Source organism: Indicator indicator (assembly GCF_027791375.1).
Source record: "Indicator indicator isolate 239-I01 chromosome Z unlocalized genomic scaffold, UM_Iind_1.1 iindZ_random_scaffold_45, whole genome shotgun sequence".
Taxonomy (NCBI): domain Eukaryota; kingdom Metazoa; phylum Chordata; class Aves; order Piciformes; family Indicatoridae; genus Indicator; species Indicator indicator.
Window position 1 is genome coordinate 49,745 of NW_026539138.1, and position 21,488 is coordinate 71,232.

Sequence of the window (21,488 nt, forward strand, 5' to 3'; positions counted from 1 at the left end):
AGCACATGTCCTTGATCTGCCTCTGCCCAGTCAGTACCACAAATACATGGCCCCATGTACTGTAGTACAGCAGAATTTCTTATCTCAAAGGACTGACCCCTCCCACACGTGCTGAGAAGTCATCCAGCCAAGCAGAAGCGTTACATGCAAGAGCACTGCAAGTCTGCACCCCACACTGCATTTGGTGATACTGGAAAGGCTGCTTGCTTCCCCTTCTCCTTCTTCTTTCTCTTGTCACTGACTCCCCTCTGAACAAAAAGCTCCCTTCATCCCCCTGCCTGCACCAGACCTAAGCAGGATGTTCTAAAACAAATCAGGACCACAGCAGAAACAGAAGAGCTTCCAGCCCTGGAAAGTGAAGGTCTGCTCCAGCAAATGATGGAGAGGGAGCAGCTTTTAGCATGGCTTGCTTTCCCAGCCTTAAAATCTCTCCTGCACCTGTCATGGCAATGAATGCCATGTTCCTCCTATCTCCAGTCAGAAATCTTCAGGGTATTAGAGGGTGACTGTCTGGTGTTTGGCACGTTAGGGGCTATTTACCACAGCACTCTGGTCTAAAGGTGCTTCAAGGAGCATTTTAGACAGACTCTTACCTGTGAAACAGGTACAAGAACTGTCTAGGGTAGAGACAGAGGTCTCCTGTCATGATGGAGAAACTGCCATACCTTTGAAGGGGCTACTGCACAGCTTCCTCACCAGGACAAGTGACATCAACACCAAGATGGAAAGCAACTCATGCATTACAGGTCTTCCTGGGAGAACTGTGACAACCGGCCTCCATAGGAACCTTTGCTGCAGTCCAACGCACTATGGAGGGTGTGACCTGGATATTCCAGCAGAGGACACACACCTCCTCTAATCTCTTCAGGACTCATACTCTAAGTCCCACTAGAGACTAGGTGACCTCCCTGACTCTGATGTTGCTGGCTATGCTTATTCCCTCTCCACCTCCGACCTATGTAGCTCCAAAACAGAAAGGCTAAAACACCCTTAGTAGTTCCCTTTCCTTCACCTGCTGGGAACATGACTCCACTGATCATCTTCACACCTTTGTCTCAGGAGCTAAAGGCAGGTGAGTCTCATGGACTGGGGCAGTACAGCACCTGGAAGAGACTCAGTCCTCCAAGCTGCACAGATAGTAAGTGCTAATGCCACATTCTCCCTTGCATGATATAAGGATTCTGCAAAAAAGCTTCAACAGGCTTTATAAATTCAAGAAATTCTTGGGGGCCCTCATGAGATGCACCCAAGAATGCACCTCCACCATTTTTGCAAAATTCTGGCAGACAGGAGAGGTGTCTGAGGACTAGAGGAAGCCAAAGTCAGTCCAGTCTTCAAAAAGGGCAAGAAAGAGGCTCCAGAAAACTACAGACCAGTGAGCCTCATCTCCATCCCTGGAAAAATGGTGGAGCAGCTCATTCTGGAGGTCATCTCTAGGCATTTGGAAGAGACAAAGATGATCAGGAGCAATCAGCACAGATTTACCAAGGGGAAATCCTTCTTGACTAATCTGATAGCCTTCTATGATGCCATAACTGAATGGGTAGATGCAGGGAGACCAGTGGATGTAGTCTACCTTGACCTTAGTAAGGCTTTTGACACTGTCTCCCATAATATCCTTGTGAGCAAACTCAGAAAGCGTGGACAGAAGAACAGACAGTGAGAGGGATTAGGAACTGGTTACAAAATAGAGTCCAAAGAGTGCTGGTCAGTGGTGCCAAGTCCAGCTGGAGAGCTGTAACTAGTGGAGTGCCCCAGGGATTGGTGCTGGGTCTGGTCCTGTTTAACATCTTCATCAGTGACATTGATCAGGAGGCAAACAGGCAGAGAGACAGACAGAGAGGAACCTAATGAGGTTCAGCAAGGATAAGTGCAGAGTCCTGCACCTGGGAAGCAATAATAAACTGCACCAGTACAGGTTAGGAGGTGATCTGCTGGAGAGCAGCTGTATGGAGAAGGACCTGGGAGTCCTGGTGGACAACAGGTTATCCATGGGACAGCAATGTGCCCTTGTGGCCAAGAAGGCCAATGGGATCCTGGGGTGCATTAAGAGGAATGTGTCCAGAAGATTAAGGGAGGTTCTCCACATCCTCTACTCTGCCCTGGTGAGACCTCAGCTGGAATATTGCATCCAGTTTTGGGCTCTGTATCAGTTCAAGAAGGACAGGGATCTACTTGAGAGAGTCCAGCAGAGAGCTACCAGGATGATTAAGGGACTGGAGCACTGCCTTATGAGGAGAGGCTGAGAGACCTGAGGCTGTTTAGTCTGGAGAAGACTGAGAAGGGATTTAATAAATGTATGTAAATATCTGAGCACTGGGTGTCAAGAGGGAGGGGACAGGCTCTTCTCAGTTGCACCCTGTGATAGGACAAGGGGCAATGGATATAAGCTACAGCACAGGAGGTTCCACCTCAACATGAGGGGGAACTTCTTCACTGTGAGGGTCACAGAGCACTGGAACAGGCTGCCCAGAGAGGCTGTGGAGTGTCCATCTCTGGAGACTTCCTGTCTGGAAGCATTCCTGTGGGACCTGTGTTAGATTTTATGGTCCTGCTCTGGCAGGGGGGTTGGACTGGTTGATCTCCAGAGGTCCCTTCCAACCCCTAACATCCTGTGATCCTGTGAAGGATAAGACCCTTGTGCTGACGTAGGTGTGAAATAAGCACAGCAGGGCTCTGTCCCAGGGAGTGGCAGACCAGGAAACAAACTGCACAGGCACTGGTCTTCCATTGCCTCTGTTGCTCCCCTCATATCCCAAAGTGCAGCCTTTCTTTTTGCTTTTCCATTCTGCCTAATTTGGATCCTTACCGTCTGCGCGGGCTCTAACATCTCTTTGTCCATGGCCACTGGCATAGCCACCTGAGAAGCTGGCATCTACCTCCGTCAGCAGGGAGAGAGAGGCTTGCTCACCTGCCCCATGCCCACTGAGGACCTTCTCACTGGAGACAGAGTCTTTGGTGGAACACAAAGCCTGGCTGTCCCCAAAATTGTGATTCATACAGAAGCCTTCATAGCTCCGGTTCAAGCCGTGGATGAAGGGCATGGGTGGAAGACTCTGGCTGCGACGAGCTCTTTCTTCAAGGAAGTTTGGGCAATCCCGCTGTGCCTCAGGGATAGGGGAGAACTCCAAGGAGGAATCACCACTAGAACGGAGTGGTGGGGAGGTGCCATTCTTTTTACGGCCTTTAGCCAGTTCTGCAAAAGATGTCACTCGCTTCGGGGGAGAACTCTGGATGGGTATGGCTGGGCTTTCACTCAGCTTGACTGGACAGCTCACCATGCGCTCCAAGGAGCCCAGCCTGCTGCTGGGACTCCTGTCCAGGTTCTGATCATAGCTTCTGGAGCGCTGCCGGCTTGTGTTGAGGTTGGGTGGTGAAACGTTCACATAGACCTGACCCTCAATAATGTTATGGGTGGATTCCTGCTTTGCCTCCTCCTCACTGCGTTCCACGCTCCTTTCTTCTTCTTTTCTCAGGTCAGGCCTTCTAAACAGATAGTACTCAGTGGGCTGGGCTGGGCTACCTTTGGTATGGTCTTCCGAGCAGCTAGTTATGGAAGATCCTGCTGGGCTGGGGGATGACTGGGAAGACAAGTCACATGTGACTAACTTGTAATAATTCTGCGTAGCCACAACGAGCCGTGCTTGGCTCTGGAAGCAAGCAGTGAGGTCTGAGCTCTCTGAAGTGCAAGGCTCACAGTGGAGGTGGTAGGAGTTGCAGTTAGCATCTAGGACAGGTGAAGAGGAGTGTTGACACCCACACACCTTCCCTGAACTCTCTTGGTGATGTGACTCGCAAGACATCTTGGATTCTGTGGGTGATGAATGCAAATCCAGGTAAAAAGCTCCTGTGTCTGAGTGGCTGCAGAAGGAAGAGTCACAGGACAGGTTGGCTGAATTCAGGTTAGAGCGAGACTGACTATTCATTTTGTTGTAGAGAGCGCTGAAGTTCACCAGCACCCCATCAGAGCTGTTGCAGGAGGAGTCACTGATGTAGCCCATCTGCTGGTCAGTCACTTCAGACTGACTTGATGAACTGTAGCAGCGGCAGTGCTGGAGCTCGGAGCTGGAACAGCTGCATGTCCGACTGTTCAGGGCATCCTCATTCCTCAGCAGTTCTCCAGTGTTCTGGTTCCACTCCTGATCACCACCATCGAAGGAGAAGTTGGAGGAGCTGGCACGACGGCAGCTGCATTCATCCAGCTCCATGTGTTCTGAGGTTGGAGGGCACCTGTTTGCGTTGTTCCTCTTCTGGATGTCATGACTGTTGCTTTTGTCCTCTTGCCCATCTACCACAGCAGACCGGCTGGCCATGTTCCAGGGTTTCACAATGTGGTTAGTGTCGTGGAGGTGGAATGGGGGCAAGGCCAGCTCGTGCAGATGAAAGGGAGGTTTTCCAGCCACAAGTGAGTTGTGAAGATGGAAAGATTTCTGACCCAAATCATCCCCAAAGATGCTGAGGTCTTCACCCTCACTCAACAGGAAAGGATTGTGTCGCTTACTGACACTAGGGACAATCAAATCCCTTGCTTTGCCTTCTTTGTTGTCTGAGGCCTCTGCTGAGGTTTCAGAGGTCTGAAGAAAGCTGCTATATACCAAGGAGTCAGTCTGTGAAAGGTCTCTGTCTGGAAGGGCAGAGGTCTGTGTGATGCTGAGCTCTGGCTGGCAGAAGGGGTTGGTCCTTTTGCTCATGGAGCAGCACTGTCTATCAGGAACCTGGCAATGCACCAGGGGAATGTGATGGACAATCAGCGTCTCACCAGTCAGTTTGGGTGGACTATCCATGGTGAGGAATGCTCTTCAGGACGTTAGTTAAGCTGGTGCTGCCCATGGGCACGTAGGACTGCACATGAGAGGCAGGGAGGGCACTTCTCATGAGGAAATTCAGATACCTAGAAAGAGAAAAACACAAAGGAAGTCACCTCTCAGAAAAGGCAGTAATTATTTAAAGTATCCTAGGTTTGACTGAAGACTTCATGTGCAGACAAATAGGCTGGTTCTTGCCAGGAATGTACCCTAGCACAAAGTCCTGAGCTGTCCCTCTTCAGGAAAAGCATCACAGCGTGAGACAAATATGATCCTCTCCCTGCAGACTCCTGGGGAAACACTTGTGCTTCCAGCTGACCCTTATCTGACGTGAGTAACTGACTTCACTGAAGTGGCCGAAGGGCTGCACAGGCTTTGGGCCAAATGAAGACCTCATTGTGTATGGCACTGTCTGCTTGCAGCAAAATCTGTAGACTGCACAGGGTTAGAAATGCAGTGCTGCGTTCTGATGAGAGCAGTCCATCTTTTCAAACTGCATTAAGTATCTTTGCCTCCCTTTAGGCACCTTGAACTTTCCTTTAAGATCCAAACACTGAACTGTCAGGCCCTCGGAACATTGGAGACAGACAAGTTCAGGCAGAGACTGGAAAGCAGGAACAGACTGGAAAGGGAAAGCAGCAACAACAGCTGCTCTCCAAATTTCAAGCCCCCACCATGAATCACAGAATCGCAGAAACTTTCAGGTTGGAAAAGACCCTCAGGGTCACCAGGTCCAACCTACGATCTTACTCTACAAAGTTCACCCCTAAACCATATCCCCAAGCACCACATCCAAATGACCTTTAACCACATCCAGGGTTGGTGACTCAACCACTTCCCTGGGCAGCCCATTCCAATGCCTGATCACTCTTACTGTGAAAAATTTTTTCCTAATGTCCAGTCCAAACCTACCCAGTCATAGCTTGAGCCCATTTCCTCTTGTTCACAGAATCACAGAATCAATAAGGTTGGAAAAGACCTCAAGGATCATCAAGTCCAAGCTGTCACCCAAGACCTCATAACTACTAAACCACAGCACCAATTTCTTAATTTCCTGAGAGAAGAGACCAGCACCAGCCTCTCTACAATATCCTTTCAGGTAGTTGTAGAAAGCTATGAGGTCTCCCCTCAGCCTACTCTTTTCCAGCTCCTTCAGTCACTCTTCATAAGAGTCATTCTCCAGGCCCTTCATGAGCTCCATTGCCCTCCTCTGCCCTTGCTCCAGCACCTCCACATCTCTCCTGTGTTGAGGTGCCTATGAGCTCCTGAGCTCTTTTAATGGTGTGAACAGAATATACCCAAGTATGCAACTACCTGTGTATGTAGAGGCCTCTCATCTGAAAAGGCATGGAGGACTTCAGTGAGGCCATGGGGAGACACTGGTGATGGTTTAATAAGTCCCACACAGAACATTGCCTTCTGCTAACCATTTAAGCCACTACTTATACTGGTTACTATTGTGGTTCAGGATGGCTGGTTCACAGTCCTGTGACAGCCTGCTACACTACTGTGGATGCCTCATCCCTTGTTCGAGGCCATGCTAGCTGAGGCTTTGAGCAACCTGGTCAAGTGGAAGGTGTTCCCGCCCATGGCAGGAAGGTTTCAACTAGATGATTTTTACGGTCCTTTCCAACCTAAACTGTTCTGTGAATCTATGATTATCTGTGACACTTATCTGTTTATCTTATTACCTGCTGCACTTCACAACAGTACTACTGCCATAGACCACAGTCCCAAGAGCTGTACTGGCAGGTGACGAAGAGCCCCACTCCCTAAAGGGAGAAGTTCACTGGCATTTGATGTGGGTGAGCAGAGAATATATTAATTTCCCACTCCACATCTACCCAGAGGTCCAGCCTGCAAGCACCGCCAGGGCAGTCTGGGGGAGCTTCTCTCTTGCGTTCCCTTCTATGTGTCAGAGAAGGCAACACAGAGAAATGCACATGAAAACTGAAACAGCAGTAAGGAGAAGGAGAAACCACAAAAGACAACAGTGATCCAAAATGATCCTGAGGGGTTAAAAAATCATCCAGTGCTCCCACAGATTCTCCTCTTGCTCTGAAAACCCTGGCCAAAACACTCTTGGTCATCAATCTACACCCCATATTTCATTCAGTCATCATCAGTGCACATAGCATCCTGACATGGTATACTGTGATCCTGCTTTGAACTTCAGAACCCTGGGTTTGCTGCCATCACTGACCTTCAGACTCCAGAAAGTGGCATCTCTGGTGTCTTGTTTTGTCTAACTCACCCCAGGATTTGTGACTATAGGATGATAATGGAATTGGAGCAGAGCTGCAATAGTGCATGGGAGCCCAGGAGGGAAACTGAGAAATGTGGGATAAGTGGAGTTAGAACAACAGTGTAAGTAATGAGACAGTTTCACAGAAAGATCAGGAACTTCAGTTCTTATGGCTTCATAGCATAAGAATAGCAATTAAAAGATGCTAAAAAAAACATCAAAAGAAGTACTTTCCTCCCACGCATAGTAGTGCTTCTCACAGACACAGGATGATGCTGGCAGGAAAAAAAATAGAGATGGAAATGGACTTGGTGTTTACAGTAAACATCCAATGATGTAAAAGCTAATGCTAACACCAGTGCTAGCAAGCAGGGAAGCCTTCTGACAGACTCCACCAGAGATCATCATGAGACCTACATGAAGGGCACACCTCGTTTCTGCTTCTGCTGGGATGTTTCACTCAAGATTAGGTTCTGATGTAGAGAGGTCATTTGACCACTTGGACCATACTCAGTTGGACTATTGTGCAACTGTAAACTCTCCTCTACCTATAGTTTCCCTGGCACTGCTATTGTCCTTCACTCTGGTTTCAGTGACTCCTCTGTCTCACAAGCCTCTGGCTCCTTTCCCACAATTACTGCTCTAGAGGCTGAAAGAAATGAATGTGTCCTGAGCACAGTTCCTAGGGTTAGATCTTTTATATCACGGATTCCAAAACTCAGGTAAGAGCAGCTCCTGACTTCGCACCTATCACACACACATGCTGAACGTTGTGTTCAACGTCTGGGGCAGTGCCCATGTCCCACTTTGCACTTTGTGCACCATTGATTGTATGTGTAGCAGCACGTGCCTCTCTCCCAAGCTGGTACCCCAATGAGCCTATCTGCTCATGCACACCTCCCCAGTCCTTGTTTCTGCCTTTGGGGCTAACTGTAAAGCTTAGATCGCATTTCACCATGAAGCTTTTCTGTGTTTTGAGTGTTGCCACAAAGTAATCAATTCAAAAGAATCATTTTGAAGATACAGACCATGATGACAGCACACTTCACTGCTGAAGCACCAGGACTCTGCTGCCTCTGGGAAATGGCTGCTTGGAGCTGGCTCTCAGCACTAGCACTGAGCTGCTGACAAGCCCCGCTGAGCAGCACACATTTCCTGTTTGTGCAGAAGCTGATGTGGGAGGGCAAGGCTTACACAGTTACACTTTGACATTGGACAGAAAAACGTCAGGAGAGCTGACAAAGCTATTTCCCAGCTGTCTCTCTGGAGCTCTGTTCGCAACATGGAACTCTACCCAATTACTTGGGTGGTAGCACAAGCTCTCCAGGTGGACAGTCATTCCCTGGCTGTCACACACGCTGCAGCAGATGAATGCCCACTCGGCTTACACCCACAGCCTGCTCCCAGCAGGATGTCTTCAAGATGCACAGAGATTGGCAATGGCACCTCCAGTGCAGTGATTCAATTCCCAAAGCCAGAGCATCCTCCCCAGCTGTATGATCCTTTGACTCTCCCTTCCTAATTCTGGAACACTGTAGAAGAACCCTCCCTCCTCCTATTTGGAGTCTGGTAGGCTGGGACTGATGCTGGGACATGAAATCCAGCAAGTAGAGCAGTCTCAGTTTCTGCTCTTTTTAAAGCTCTCACAGCCCTTTGCAAGGGAAATTTTTGAGGTGTGGATAGGCAGCCTGTACCTGAACACTTTTTTTTTTAATCATTTGCAGTAACACAACCCCACAGTATACTGAATCCTGCTCAATCCTACACGCAAAACAGCAGACACAGCATCTTGCAATGATCCCTGCCCAGAAAAGCATGTTGTGGCAGAACAAGACAGGGAGGAACACAGAAAGCACCATGATTCTGAACACATCAGTACAACATCCATTTTACTTCAAAATCTCAAAATTGTTTGCCTTCTCCATACTGACACCATCTGCTACTGCATGGGAGATACAGGTTGTTAATTCAGTCAGATCTTTGCTTAGGTGCTACAGGTTAACTTGGAGACAAACTTTTCATTATCTGTAGCTTCATTCCAGTCAAGGTAAGACAGAGCAGAGAAGGATGGCTTTTGTGAGACATCTATGGTGTGGTGTGGAATTGCTCCTCAATGCTTGTACTCCCATGCATATGTATACAAGACAAAAACTCTTCAACCACAGCTAAGCATTAGGGAAGTAGGAGCTGACTGCTGAGCAACAAAGGATAGTACAGCACGGATCTGGAAGCTGCTTGCCATGCCATGTCTGTATTTTAGAAAGGAGGCAGCATGCTGCACATAGCAGGAGCATGCAGCACCTTATGTAGAGCTGAGCCCTTCAGGATCTATGCTTGATACCTTCAAAGTCCTTGCTGAGTGGTACACAGAGGCCCCCAAATCCCTTCTCTGTTGTACCCTCAAAGGCTGAGGACATTTAAGGGTGGTTGGTACATCTCCATGGCTTGCGGAGTAGTTTCCTGCCTCTGCAACACTGCTGTGAAGATGCAGAAGACGTCAGAGCTGGCTTAAAACTGGCCTGCAAAACTCTGCTGCCGTTAAGACTCCAAGTGCTGTTGTATTAGGTGTGATGGCCACATACCTCTAGGCATCTACCCATTACCTGTTAATGCTCAAGACATGCTTTTGTAGCTCCATTGCTGATTGCTTAACATCCTGCTCTGCTCAGCACTGTCAGATGCACATGTGGAGCAATGGATTTCAACAAACAGCAAGTTTCCTCACAGAATGTAATGCAGTCCTGGTGGAGGCATGCAGAGATTTAAGAAATAAACGTGGTTTAAATACAAAAGGTTGCACATGCAGAATGGAGAATGAAGAGGCAGGAGCAAGACTATCAGAACTGTTGACTAGAGGTGATGCTGGTTTTTTGGAGGCTGGCTTTTCTGAACAGATGACTGTTTCTGCAAATCTCAGTCACTTCACCTATAAAATTGAATGCTCAGTGGAAATCTTTAAATGTGAGGGATCTTGCTGCCTCTTTTTGAATGGCTATGGTTTCACCATCATTACTGTGTTCCTCAGACACTCAAGGGTGAAAGATGGAAGAACAAGGCTAAAAGCTGGGTATTCTGTTTCATAGATGAACCAGCAAAGTACCTTTTGTATTAGAGCTGCTTATTCTTTGAGGGTTGTTCCCTGTGAAACCACAACTTCTACAAAGCATTTGCATTAACTTATCTGAAGAAACCACACAGTTCTTTGAAACAACCACAAGCAGACTTGCTACAGAAAGCAATGGTTTGTGTGAGCTTGCAGACAGGGGCACAATGCAGGCATCTCTTTACTTCATAGGGAGAGACATATTCTGTTTACTCCCCATAAATCTGTTTCCAGGTGACGGGATTAAGGTACAATGTGCCTTAAAAATGAAGACGCTGCTAGATGAAACTTGAGATAACGAAGAGAGGACCAGGCTAAAAATCTCAATACTTTGACCTTATCTTTGTAACCTGCAAGTAAAAAGAAGTCTCTGCATCCTCACCACTGATGGCTCCGCAGGGGTCTTTCCCTGAATTATCAAGGTGTCCTTCAAAGGCAGCAGGGACCAGGCACAGCTGGACACAACCTGAACTTTCGGGATAGTGTGCAGGCTTAATAGGCTACTGAATATTAACTTCTCCACCCAGGGAGGTGTAAAGACTCATTTTAATGAACATGGCATGTATGATGCAGAGGGGTGTACGTGTAAGGGGGTAACATGTGGTAGGTGGCCCGGGAAGTCTGTACATTCCAAATACCTCAACCAATGGGGAAAGGAAGAGGGGAAATTAGGATAAAAGGAGGTTGCAACCTCCAGCAATTGGAGAGATACTGCAGAGATCTGTGGTGTGGACTCTGTTCAAATAAAGTTTTACAGGACTCCTCTGTCTCCTTTGTAAACATTGACCTCTACAGACTGAGCATTTCCTTACACAGGCAAGACGGCTGAGAGTTGAACCCAAATGGAAAGCTACACTTCAGACAGCATGGGGGAATCTCAGGGCTCACTGGTTCCAGCATCAGTTTCCAGGATCTAAGTAACACTGAGCTGTGTCTCTGCCACAGCTTTGCCTCTCCAAAAGCTTCCAGAAAGTATTGAATGGCTTTCAAAACAAACTTAACAGGAAAATTGCAGGAAGCTGCAGGGCATCAGTGAAGAGTCTGGGGTGAGAGGCAGAGAATGAGTGTCCTGAAGAGGGGTCTGAACCATCAGGGTGAGTAGCTACTATATTTGTTTGGACATCTCACCAGATAATTACTTCTCACCAGCTAATACATCTCTGCCAAATTAATGCCTTCATTAAATCATTTAGTAAATCATCCAGCACATTTCAAGAAAGGCAATGTGTGAATGCAAATACTGGTTGTTTGACTCATTGTAAAGCTCCAGCTCTCCTTCCCTGCCTCAGGGAACAGGGAACACAGTCAGTGTGGTCTGCCTGGATGAAGGGAGCAGCAAGATAGAGAGACTAAGCACTTCCTAAATTTCTGTCTCAACTCAGGCTGATTCCTTTTGTGGTGCTGAGCAAACTGTTTCCTGAAAGGCCGACTTCCCTTTTCTTTCCACAACATGGTGTTTCATAGGCCAGGGCTTTGTCCACCAGTCTCCAGGACAGCCTGACTAAGCCCATGATTAACGTACCATTACATCCCAGGACTATATGGGATTATGATATGTTCAAAATGGAAACTGCAGCACATGATGAACAGTCACAGCTCTTGTGCTCATGGCAGCAACGAGCTGTGCAGGTCAGGGGCTTGCCAGCCAAGATCAGGGGCTGCATGAGATGAAAATAAGCAACAGGTAATGATGCAATCAGCATGAAGCAGGTACTGCCTCCTAGTAAGAGGAAAAGAAGCCCCAGCTGCTCTGGGCATTTTTGGGTTACACAAGCCATTAGAAATACCCCAAACAGCAGATCTCTACCAGCTAACTCATGAGCAGGACAGTGACTGAACCAGTTTTTTTCTCATTACTTTGCTCTCTTGCTCTGTGACTCATCATCTGGCATGTGGCAGGAGCCACTTATAGGCTGTGACTCATGAGCATCCACTGAGGTGATCTGGGTTGGAACACGCTCCTCCTCCCCACTGGCCATCCTCTGCCCTATGCCCACCACATATGCTCCTAATTACTGTATGAAAATTCATAGAGGAGAAAAAAGACTCTGATGTTTCTAGCTGTTAATATCACACCAAAATTGCTGCTGAATTAAACTGCAGACACAGTAAATCCTTTCTTATCACAGACACTCTAGCAGTGGCAGCAGTGGCAGGAGGGGGGACAGCACTTCTATGGCATTTTTTCTGTCTGAGCTCTCTAAAAGTGTACTGAATATCTTAAAGGATCAGAAACTACACAATTCCTTTCTGAAACATAGATTCTCAAACTCCAGCTGCAGCCTGGCTGCTGCAGGGTTCCCAGAACACTGAAGAACCCATGCAAAAAGAAAAAGAAAAATCCTATAAGCAAATGAAATTGCTGATCAGAATCAGTAACTAAAGATGCCAAACTTAACTCCTGCCTAACTGCACAGACCTGGGCAGGGCCAGGGCCAGGGCAAGGGCTTAGTTACAAAGCAGGGCTGTCAGCTGGCTGCCTCATGAACATGCTCTTTTTACACACCTGCCTGGCTGAGGACCCCAGGAACCAAAGGCTGCAGTTGAGCAGTGACAAAAACAAGACAGCAGTTGTGAGCGAACCTGAGCCAAAGCCAGCAGAAGTGTGGACTGAAGGTTTTCCCACCAACTTCTATGCCTGGTTGCTGTGAGCTCAAAACCCTCCACAACAACCACAGGAGGACAGAAAATAAAATGTACTGCTGAGGGAGTTAGGCATCAAACAGTGCAGCTTTGTGGATCAAAGCTGGCTCTCTGACCTGTGCCTGCATGCATAAGAGACAGCAGAGCTGCTCATGAAGTATCTTATGTGGCTACACACAACAGTGGATGAGCAGTTTTTCTTGCTCAGGTGTGCACTGCAGGGGCAAAGGCTCCTGAGATGATAGCAACAGCTGGAGAGGGCATGGATGCTTCCTAAGGATAGAGATTTCTCATCAATACTAGAGATCTCAGGAGCTGGTGGGGATCTATAGAACCCCAAGAAATACTGCACTTTCAAAGGACTTCTCAACGAGAAGCTGTGAATCACATCCACTAAGTTCTCTCCTTCCTCTCTAACATTTACTGGAATCTGGCTTCAGACTACTGGTGTTGCCCAGACCATGGCAAAGGGGAGGCCCTGCTTATCCAAGGCTTATGGGTGGGTAAATTTGGAAGCAAGTTTTCACCTGTACAAAGTAAAACCACAAGGGTAGCTGCACCTCAAGTCATCCTAGATCACCTTCAGGATTTGGGGAAAAGAGGTGGTCTAAGCCCAAAAAGGAACTGTCTGTCTTGATAGTGAACAGTATCACGCTGCTGTACAAGTCAGCACATCCATCCTCCAGCCACTCCACAGCTGCATAGCTTCGCTATTGCCACCTCCCTACACAAATTAAACTAAGCATTACATTTCTGTCCACACCACACCTTGCAGGAGTCACAGCTGCAAAACAATCCTGAGGCCTCCCTGCAAGGCAAATGCAACAGTGGCCACTGGAGAAAGCCTGACAAATAAGGAACTCAGTCTTAAGATAACTTGGTTAAAGAGGGTGTAAAATCGTATTTATTGCCTGTTCAGCCAAAGCTCCACATATGGAGGAATCACTCAGTATCAAATGAAAACCAAATGTCTTTTAGATGCTGGATTACAAATGTACAACCTCACATAGCCACATAGCAAAAGCAGTACAGGCAGCAAAGGCAGCAAAGAAAGTGAAGTGAAACCACAGCAGGGCCAAGTTCTTGAAACAACTAAGTATCAGAAGCCACTGTCAATAAAGCAGCTACACATGTCCAAAAGCCCTGGCAGGATTATTTTCAGACTTAACACAGTGGTGGGGTGCAATGGTTTTCTACCAGGAGTAGGTATCCGCCTGCAAGTGAACAGGAGACACAGTTCCAGTATGGCTGTTCCTAGCTGTTGTGGGCATCACTTCTGCCAGACAGCTAGAATGCCTGCATCTGCAGAGCTGTATTACTTTTAAATTATGCAATCCCACATGGAGTTTAATACACACTGCAAGGAACCAGCTTCAAAATCAAGCATAATTAGAAAAGATCCCATCAGCACCCTGGTTTTATTAGATGTTCCTCTTCACAGTAGGCTGATAAATGGCTTTGCAAATGCAGCTGCACCCAACAGCTTACTCTTCCTAGCTCTAGGTAGTTCTGCAAAGACCAGAAGCAGTAACTGAACACATAGGAAGAAATTTTCTGTCTCTCCAAAGTAGGAATATGCCATAAGCAACTCAGTGCTCTGGAGCCTGGCCGCACCCTGATTTGGTGATGACAGCATGCTACAAAGCAAAAAGGCTGAGTCAAATAAAGGCAGCATCTGATAAAAATGATGCATCAAATTTATCCTCTCCTCTGAAGGGTATCAGTACCACATATACCTTAGCTGCTGATATCAAACTGCTTATAGGCCACAGGTTGAATTTGGCAATCCTTTGCGGTAGCTGAAGTAAAGGACCCTACAAAACACAGATATGAAAAGGGAATCTGTGTCATTACTCTTCACACACGTGTGGATTTCTTGACCTTTTTTTGGCCAGGTCCCTGTGCAAGCAGGTGGTCTGTAATTACATCAAACATTGTCTGAACCTCAGCAAAATTCAGGGTAAGTAAAAGAAACAGGCAGAAGGATTCCCAGGATGATGGAACAAGAAGCTTCAGTACTGGGAACAAAACCTTAGACCACAGCAAGACTATGCAAGATTCAAAACCATGTTTTGCACTTCACAGCAGGTCTGTTCAAAATGAGTCTATCGAGGATGCTTTTCTCAAGAAAGAAAAAATCAAGGGCAACTCTTTCCATCAGCTCAGAAACAGAAGGAAGAGAAAGATCTAATGGATAGGTAACGTATTTAGTCTTCAAAGATAACCGCTACAGAGAAGTTTTGATTTCAGCACAGGAATGTGGGCATCTGTGGACAGTATCAGAGGTGAAGCCTCATCCTCCACCTCTGCCATCAGAGTGCAAATGCTTGCATAAGGTGTAATAACCCCAAAGCAGGCAAATGAATGACCAGCTGCTCCATTCTCCCCATCAGTCACAGGCAGCCTCCTCCACATAGGAACAGTTTATGTCTAGAAGCAGGTTTCATAACCCACCCACAGAATGTTAGAAGCCTACATGATCATATTCTTGATGTCCTCTAGAGTACCCCTCATTTTTTTTCTCCCTCCTGAATTCTTGCAACTTCTAGGGCTTCCATCTTCCTGAACCAGTGCACTCCACACCAAATTTCACACCACAGTATCTGTCAGTCCTTCACACATTTAACTTCATTGCGTGTCCTTGGGCTAGGGGAGGGAGAGTATCCTATTTTCTAATACATTTGCCACCCCCTGAGCAGTCCCAAAGCTTTTCATTCTGCTCATGTACAAGAGTATTCCCAGATCCTTGATCCAGTCACTAGGCTCCCTCCCAGTGTCCTCCTGATGTGTTAGTGTGTTTGTATATTCACATGGCTGGTGGCAAGGCAGAACTCATGAGGATCTGGATAAAACCTCAGCACCAATTTACGCAACAGAATATTTTCCATGCAACAGAAGTAACGAAAGGCAAGCCAGAGCCTTAATAAAATACTTATGAAGCAGACCAGACGGTCCTAATGATTACACATACTTTTCTTCTGAGAGGAGAAACTTATCCTTTGCAGACGCTGGCAACCTAAACCAAACTCAGCTTGTAAAGCTCTATTTGGGACAGTTTATTTTAGGATATCACTCCACAAGACAGCTCATGTGCTAATTAGACTTGGAATGACTGGGCTCAACACAGAGCATTAAGGGCCTGACTAACTAAATCTGATAACCCTGGATTAACCAAGGTCTTCTGCTGAGGAAAGTCTTCCTGGGCTTCAGAGGATGCATATACCTATTCACTAAAAGGAGGGCAAATGGGGATGATCCTTGCTTCTCTACTGGAAGAGCAGGTCAGGGTGCCAGTGGACACACCGAGTTTAGTGCAGGGACAACCACTCTGCTTTTAATGTCTTTGAGAGGGCTGGGGAGACACTTTAAGACTGTAGGCTCCCAGATCTTCCCAGCTAGGACATGCTCAGGTTTGGACACTTCCTTTCCTGAAGCTGTTTTGTCCTTTCTGGACCAGATACATCCGAGAAAAGAACAAGTACCTTCAACAGGCAGTGAAGAAAAATCTGCCTGTCTTTTGCCCTTGCACTGAGATGGACCTCAGCTTAACCAGGAGGATTCAAAACTTTGCAGCTTCTGAAAATATACTATAAATACACTGTGTAGTCTTATTCACACAAATGCCAAGTCATTTGGGACTATTGCTGGGCTTCGAAGTTTGACAGCAAGATTCATGGACTAATTAACCACAGTACGTGAAAATTATTTGTGTTATCAGTTTCAAATCCTCCTCAGCTTCCAGGATACTACCATGTTACAAGCAGGGCACCTCATACATCATTATTGACTTTCTCTAGACCATTAATTATTTCCTATTGCAAAACCTACAGTTTCCCATTTAACACAAAAAAATTGCCATTACTTCAGTCTCACGGGAGTCTTCCAGAACTTTGTGCAGTTTCCAAGTCAGTTTCTCAACTCTCTCCAACTCTGCAGTCTTGCTTCTGAGGTGGGCTGACTAACTGCTTGCAGTTTCCCCTGCTTTCTGTATCAACATCACAAGGTGCTTTTTTTGGGTAAAAAATTGTCTGGGCCCAGCGAGTTGTGGTGAAGAGAGTCAGATCCAGTTGGTGGTTGGTTACAAGTGGTGTTCCCCAGGGCTCAGTATTAGGGACAGTCTTGTTGAGTATCTTTATCAATGACCTGATGGAGCAGGTCCAAAGGAGGGCCACGAAAATGATCAGGGGGTTGGAGCACCTCTGCTGTGAGGACAGGCTGAGGGAGCTGGAGAAGAGGAGGCTCCAGGAAGACCTAATAGCAGCCTTCTAGTACCTGAAGATGGCCTACAAGAAGGATGGAGAGAGACTGTTTATAAATGCCTGTAGCGATAGGACAAGGGGCAACAGCTTCAAACTGGAAAAGAGTAGATTTAGACTGGATGCTAGGAACAAGTTCTTTACCATGAGGCTAGTGGAACACTGGAACAGGTTGTCCAGGCAGGTGGTTTGGGCCCCATCCCTGGAGATATTCAAAGTGAGGCTCGACAGGGCTCTGGGCAACCTGATCTAGTAGAGGATGTCCCTGCTTACTGCAGAGGGCACTGGACTAGATGACCTTTGGAGGTCCCTTCCAGCCTGGACTGTTCTATGATTCTATGATCTGGATGAGGGGATTAAACGCTCCCTCAGTAAGTTTGTAGATGACACCAAAGTGGGTAAGAGTGTTGATCTGCTCAAAGGTAGGCAGGCTCTGCAAAGGGATCTGGACAGGCTTGATCAATGAGGCAAGGTCAGATGTGAGAGGGTCAACAAGGAAAAATGCTGGGTCCTGCACTTGGATCACAACAAACCCATGCAACACAGCAGGCTTGTGGCAGAGTGGCTGGAAAGCTGCACAGCAGAAAGGGACCTAGGGCTGCTGGTTGACAGCTGGCTGAACATAAGCCAGCAGTGTGCCCAGGTGACCAAGAAGGCCTATGGCATCCTCCCCAGTATTAGAATAGGTGTGGCCAGCAGGAGTAGGGAAGTGATCGTGTGCCTGTACTTGGCACTGCTGAGGCTGTACATCCAATACTGTGTTCAGTTTTGGGTCTCTCAATACAAGAAAGACATTGAGGTGCCGGAGTGCATCCAGAGAAGGGCAGCTAAGCTGCTGAGGGATCTAGAGAACAAGTCTCATATAAGAAGCAGCTGAGGAAACTGTGGTTGTTCAGTCTGGAGACAAGGAGACCTCATTGCTCTCTACAACTACCTGAAAGGAGGTTGTACTGAGGTGGGTGTCAGTCTTCTCTTTGTCCTAGTATCACATGATAGAACCAGAGGAAATGGCCTCAAGTTCCACCAGGGGAGGTTAAGACTGGACATTAGGAAAATTTTTTATTACTGAAAGAGTCATCAGGTGTTAGAATAGGCTGCCCAGGGAGGTGGTGGAGTCACCATCACTGAAAGTGTTCAAAAAACATGTAGACATGGCAATTTGGGAGATGGCTTAATGGCTATGGTGGTGTTAGGTCAACAGTTGGACTTGATGACCTTAGAGGTCTTTTCCAACTGAAATGATTCTATAATTCTATGACCAACCATATTTTTTCATTCTGTTTCTTATATACCTTAACATTCTTATGTAGATGCTTACCAAGCAAAGCCTCTCATGACCAGGGTGACACCCAGGTACTTTTTGACAGTTTATTGACATCAGTTTAAAATCATAGAATAGAATCATAGAATCAGTCAGGGTTGGAAGGGACCACAAGGATCATCTAGTTCCAACCCCCTGCCATGGGCAGGGACACCTCACACTACATCAGGCTGGCCAGAGCCTCATCCAGCCTGGCCTTAAACACCTCCAGGGATGGAGCCTCAACCACCTCCCTGGACAACCCATTCCAGGCTCTCACCACTCTCATGGGGAAGAACTTCTTCCTCACTTCCAGCCTGAATCTCCCCGCTTCCAGCTTTATTCCATTACCCCTAGTCCTGTCACTACCTGATAGCCTAAAAAGTCCCTCCCCAGCTTTCTTGTAGGCCCCCCTCAGGTACTGGAAGGCCACAATAAGTACACCTCAGAGCCTTCTTTTCTCCAGACTGAACAGCCCCAATTGACAGTTTAATGAGTTGGAATAAAATTTCATCAGTTAATTGATTTGGAACCTTAAAAGTGAACTATCTTCTGTTACATAGGTTTGCCTAACTGAGCCTCAAGCTCAAAAAAAAAAAAAAAAAAAAGGTTTACAACAAGACTAGCCTAGAAGAAACCAGGGGATTTTTCTAAGGATTCTTTCTAAGGAAAAATGTTTCCTTTCACTGGCTGTAGAGTATGGTTTGGGGTGGGAGGGTTGCTCCCTCAAGTTGCACGAATTCTCAGTATACACTTGTGAGGAGAGGTTTTCATGACCCCATGGAAGACTTTGTGGTCCTCCAAGAGATAAGAAAGTCCTCAATGTCTGGGCTGAAGGACGTTTGCCTAATGAAATTGCCTGATTAAATCAGTGAGGTATGGTAGCTTGCCTCTGTGAGGGAGAATTCCCCTTTTGATTTGATGGGCAGGTTAAGAGGTTGTTTTTTCCTTTCCAATCTCAACTCATGCCAAGGGGAAAGCAGACAAGGCAAGAAGATCAAAACACTGGTTGTTGGACACACTCTGGTAGAGAGGGCAGTTACGTCTCAGTACAGTACAGCTCCAGAGCAAGTACACACACATTGCTTTAGTCTGGGGTGTTTCTCCATCCTGAGTACAAAGTCACATCACAAATGCAAGGCTTGGGAGATGTCAGGGTTTCGGAGATGGAGGCATTCTTTGGAGTCTCTGAAGCTTGTGCAAAGTCACAAGCAAAGGCATAGATAATAGAAACCTCAATGGATGCAAACTACTATCAATATCTAAAACAAATTTGTTAGAATGACTAGAGCATTGCCACCTTTGTGTGCTAACCACCCTCCTGCCACTGCCTGCCAGTGCTGGGACATATCTGTTTCTGACAGTTCCTCCCCTGCTCCTGTTACTGAACTGGCTAGCCTTACTGCACCAGAGTCTAGAGACTTCCCAGAATGTCTGAGGTACTCCTGTGCTCCTTGCAGCCTCACCCTTCCTCTGACTCCCCTGGAAACAGACAGGAAACAGGGAAAGGAAGCACATGGGAACAAAAAGGCTGTCAAGCTTGCTGTAATAAGTAGTCACCACCTTCAGAGTGCTTTATAAATACAATAACTATAAATAGCAAGTGCCTGCAGAAATAAAAGTGAAGCATATTGACAAGGAGGTGAAGGCAGAAGCAGACATCTGGATAAGGCAGATGTTCTCCTCAACAGCCATTTCAAGCACTATGACCTGCAGCTGGAGAGTAAATCTCAGCAGTAGGTTAAGTTTGATGCCTCTGCCTGAACAAGACACAATAGCTTGTTGCCAGTAGAAAATAGCTAAGTGTAGATACATGTTGAAATCCTCTTGCTGTTCTTCTGAAGGGTCACAGTACAATCACTGCTCATAATAAGTTATATTCAGGAAAAAAAAAAAACAAACAAAACCCCCTTAGAAGTCACTACAGCAACTTGCCTACTAAGTGGTGAGCCAGAGGTCAACTAGAATCAGCCAAACCCCAGAGCAGACACGTCACTCAGTTATCAATTATTAGAACAAATTAGGCAAAGCCAGGGAAGAAACACTTGTGTGGGCCAACAATATCTTGGGACCAGAGATATTATTCATACCTCCCACTGTATCTTCTCATATGTAGGTTTATGATTCTGCCACTGAAGCTAATGGAAAAGGTCTGAGAGGTCATTTTTTTCCTGCAGGGGAAAAATGCCATGTAGCAAACACTGGAACTAGACTAACCCAGAAATTTACACTAGCACAAAGGTCTAGACAGGTCATTCTCCCTGCTGAAGACATCTGTAAGGACAGCTATGCTACCTGAGCTTACACAGAAGACATATGATAAAGCAGCATGAGGCACACATTCATTCTTTGCCATGGGAAACCAAGAAATGAACCAAAAGGAGGTGGTCAGATAAACAATTCAGGTGGATTTGACCTAGTAGGCAAAAGGAGGCTAAGCAGCTGGTCTTGCACCAGTGCAAGCAGAGCAGAAGAGAACAGAGAAGAGCCTGCCCACTGAAAGCATTTAGGTCACAGTTCTCCAGAAATTATGGCAGCTGGTGCCAGGTTGCACAGATTAAAGTGAAGTTCTGGAGGTAAAGTTGATGAAATTAGTCTAGGTTGGACTAGATGACCCTTGAGGTCCCTTCCAACCTGGTATTCTATGAATCTATGAGATTAGTCTAACTATGGAAGGAGCAAGGACTCTGTTTCCTTGGAGAATAACACCTGAAAAGCCTATTCTCTGAGAGTCAGAAGGAGCTGAGAGAGAAGATCTAATTGTTGCTGAACTGAGCTTGTGTTAGCCAACACCCAGGAGCACAGATCTTCCTCAATGTTGAATGTTCAACAACTCATCAGCTTAAAACTCACATCACTACTTGAGTTCTCACAAGAAACCATTCTCCTTCAACTGTTCCTGCAATGTTTTGGGGGATTGTTTTTTTATTTTTTTTTTCTGGCACTGGTATGCAGGAATGCCCTTGAGCTTTTTTCAGAGTCATAGAAGCTTAGGTGAATCTCTTGCACATCTGGGAACAATAAGGAGGGCAGGCTTTCTCAATCCAGTACCCATGCTTTGTCCATGTGTCCCACTCTTCCCCAAGAACCAGTCCCTAAGACCACAGTCTGAAGTATCAGTGAGTCTGAGGGAAGT

General features: G+C 46.7%; 1 protein-coding gene across 1 annotated transcript in view; it reads right to left on the reverse strand.

The window, feature by feature from the left end:
- The window catches only part of RUSC2 (RUN and SH3 domain containing 2), a 54,578-nt gene that overhangs the window by 13,603 nt on the left and 19,487 nt on the right, over positions 1-21,488 (reverse strand). The window contains exon 2 of the mRNA XM_054398322.1: positions 2,810-4,891. Coding sequence (XP_054254297.1) covers positions 2,810-4,784 — 1,975 coding nt within the window. The 5' untranslated portion in view covers positions 4,785-4,891. The remainder of the gene's footprint in view (positions 1-2,809; positions 4,892-21,488) is intronic.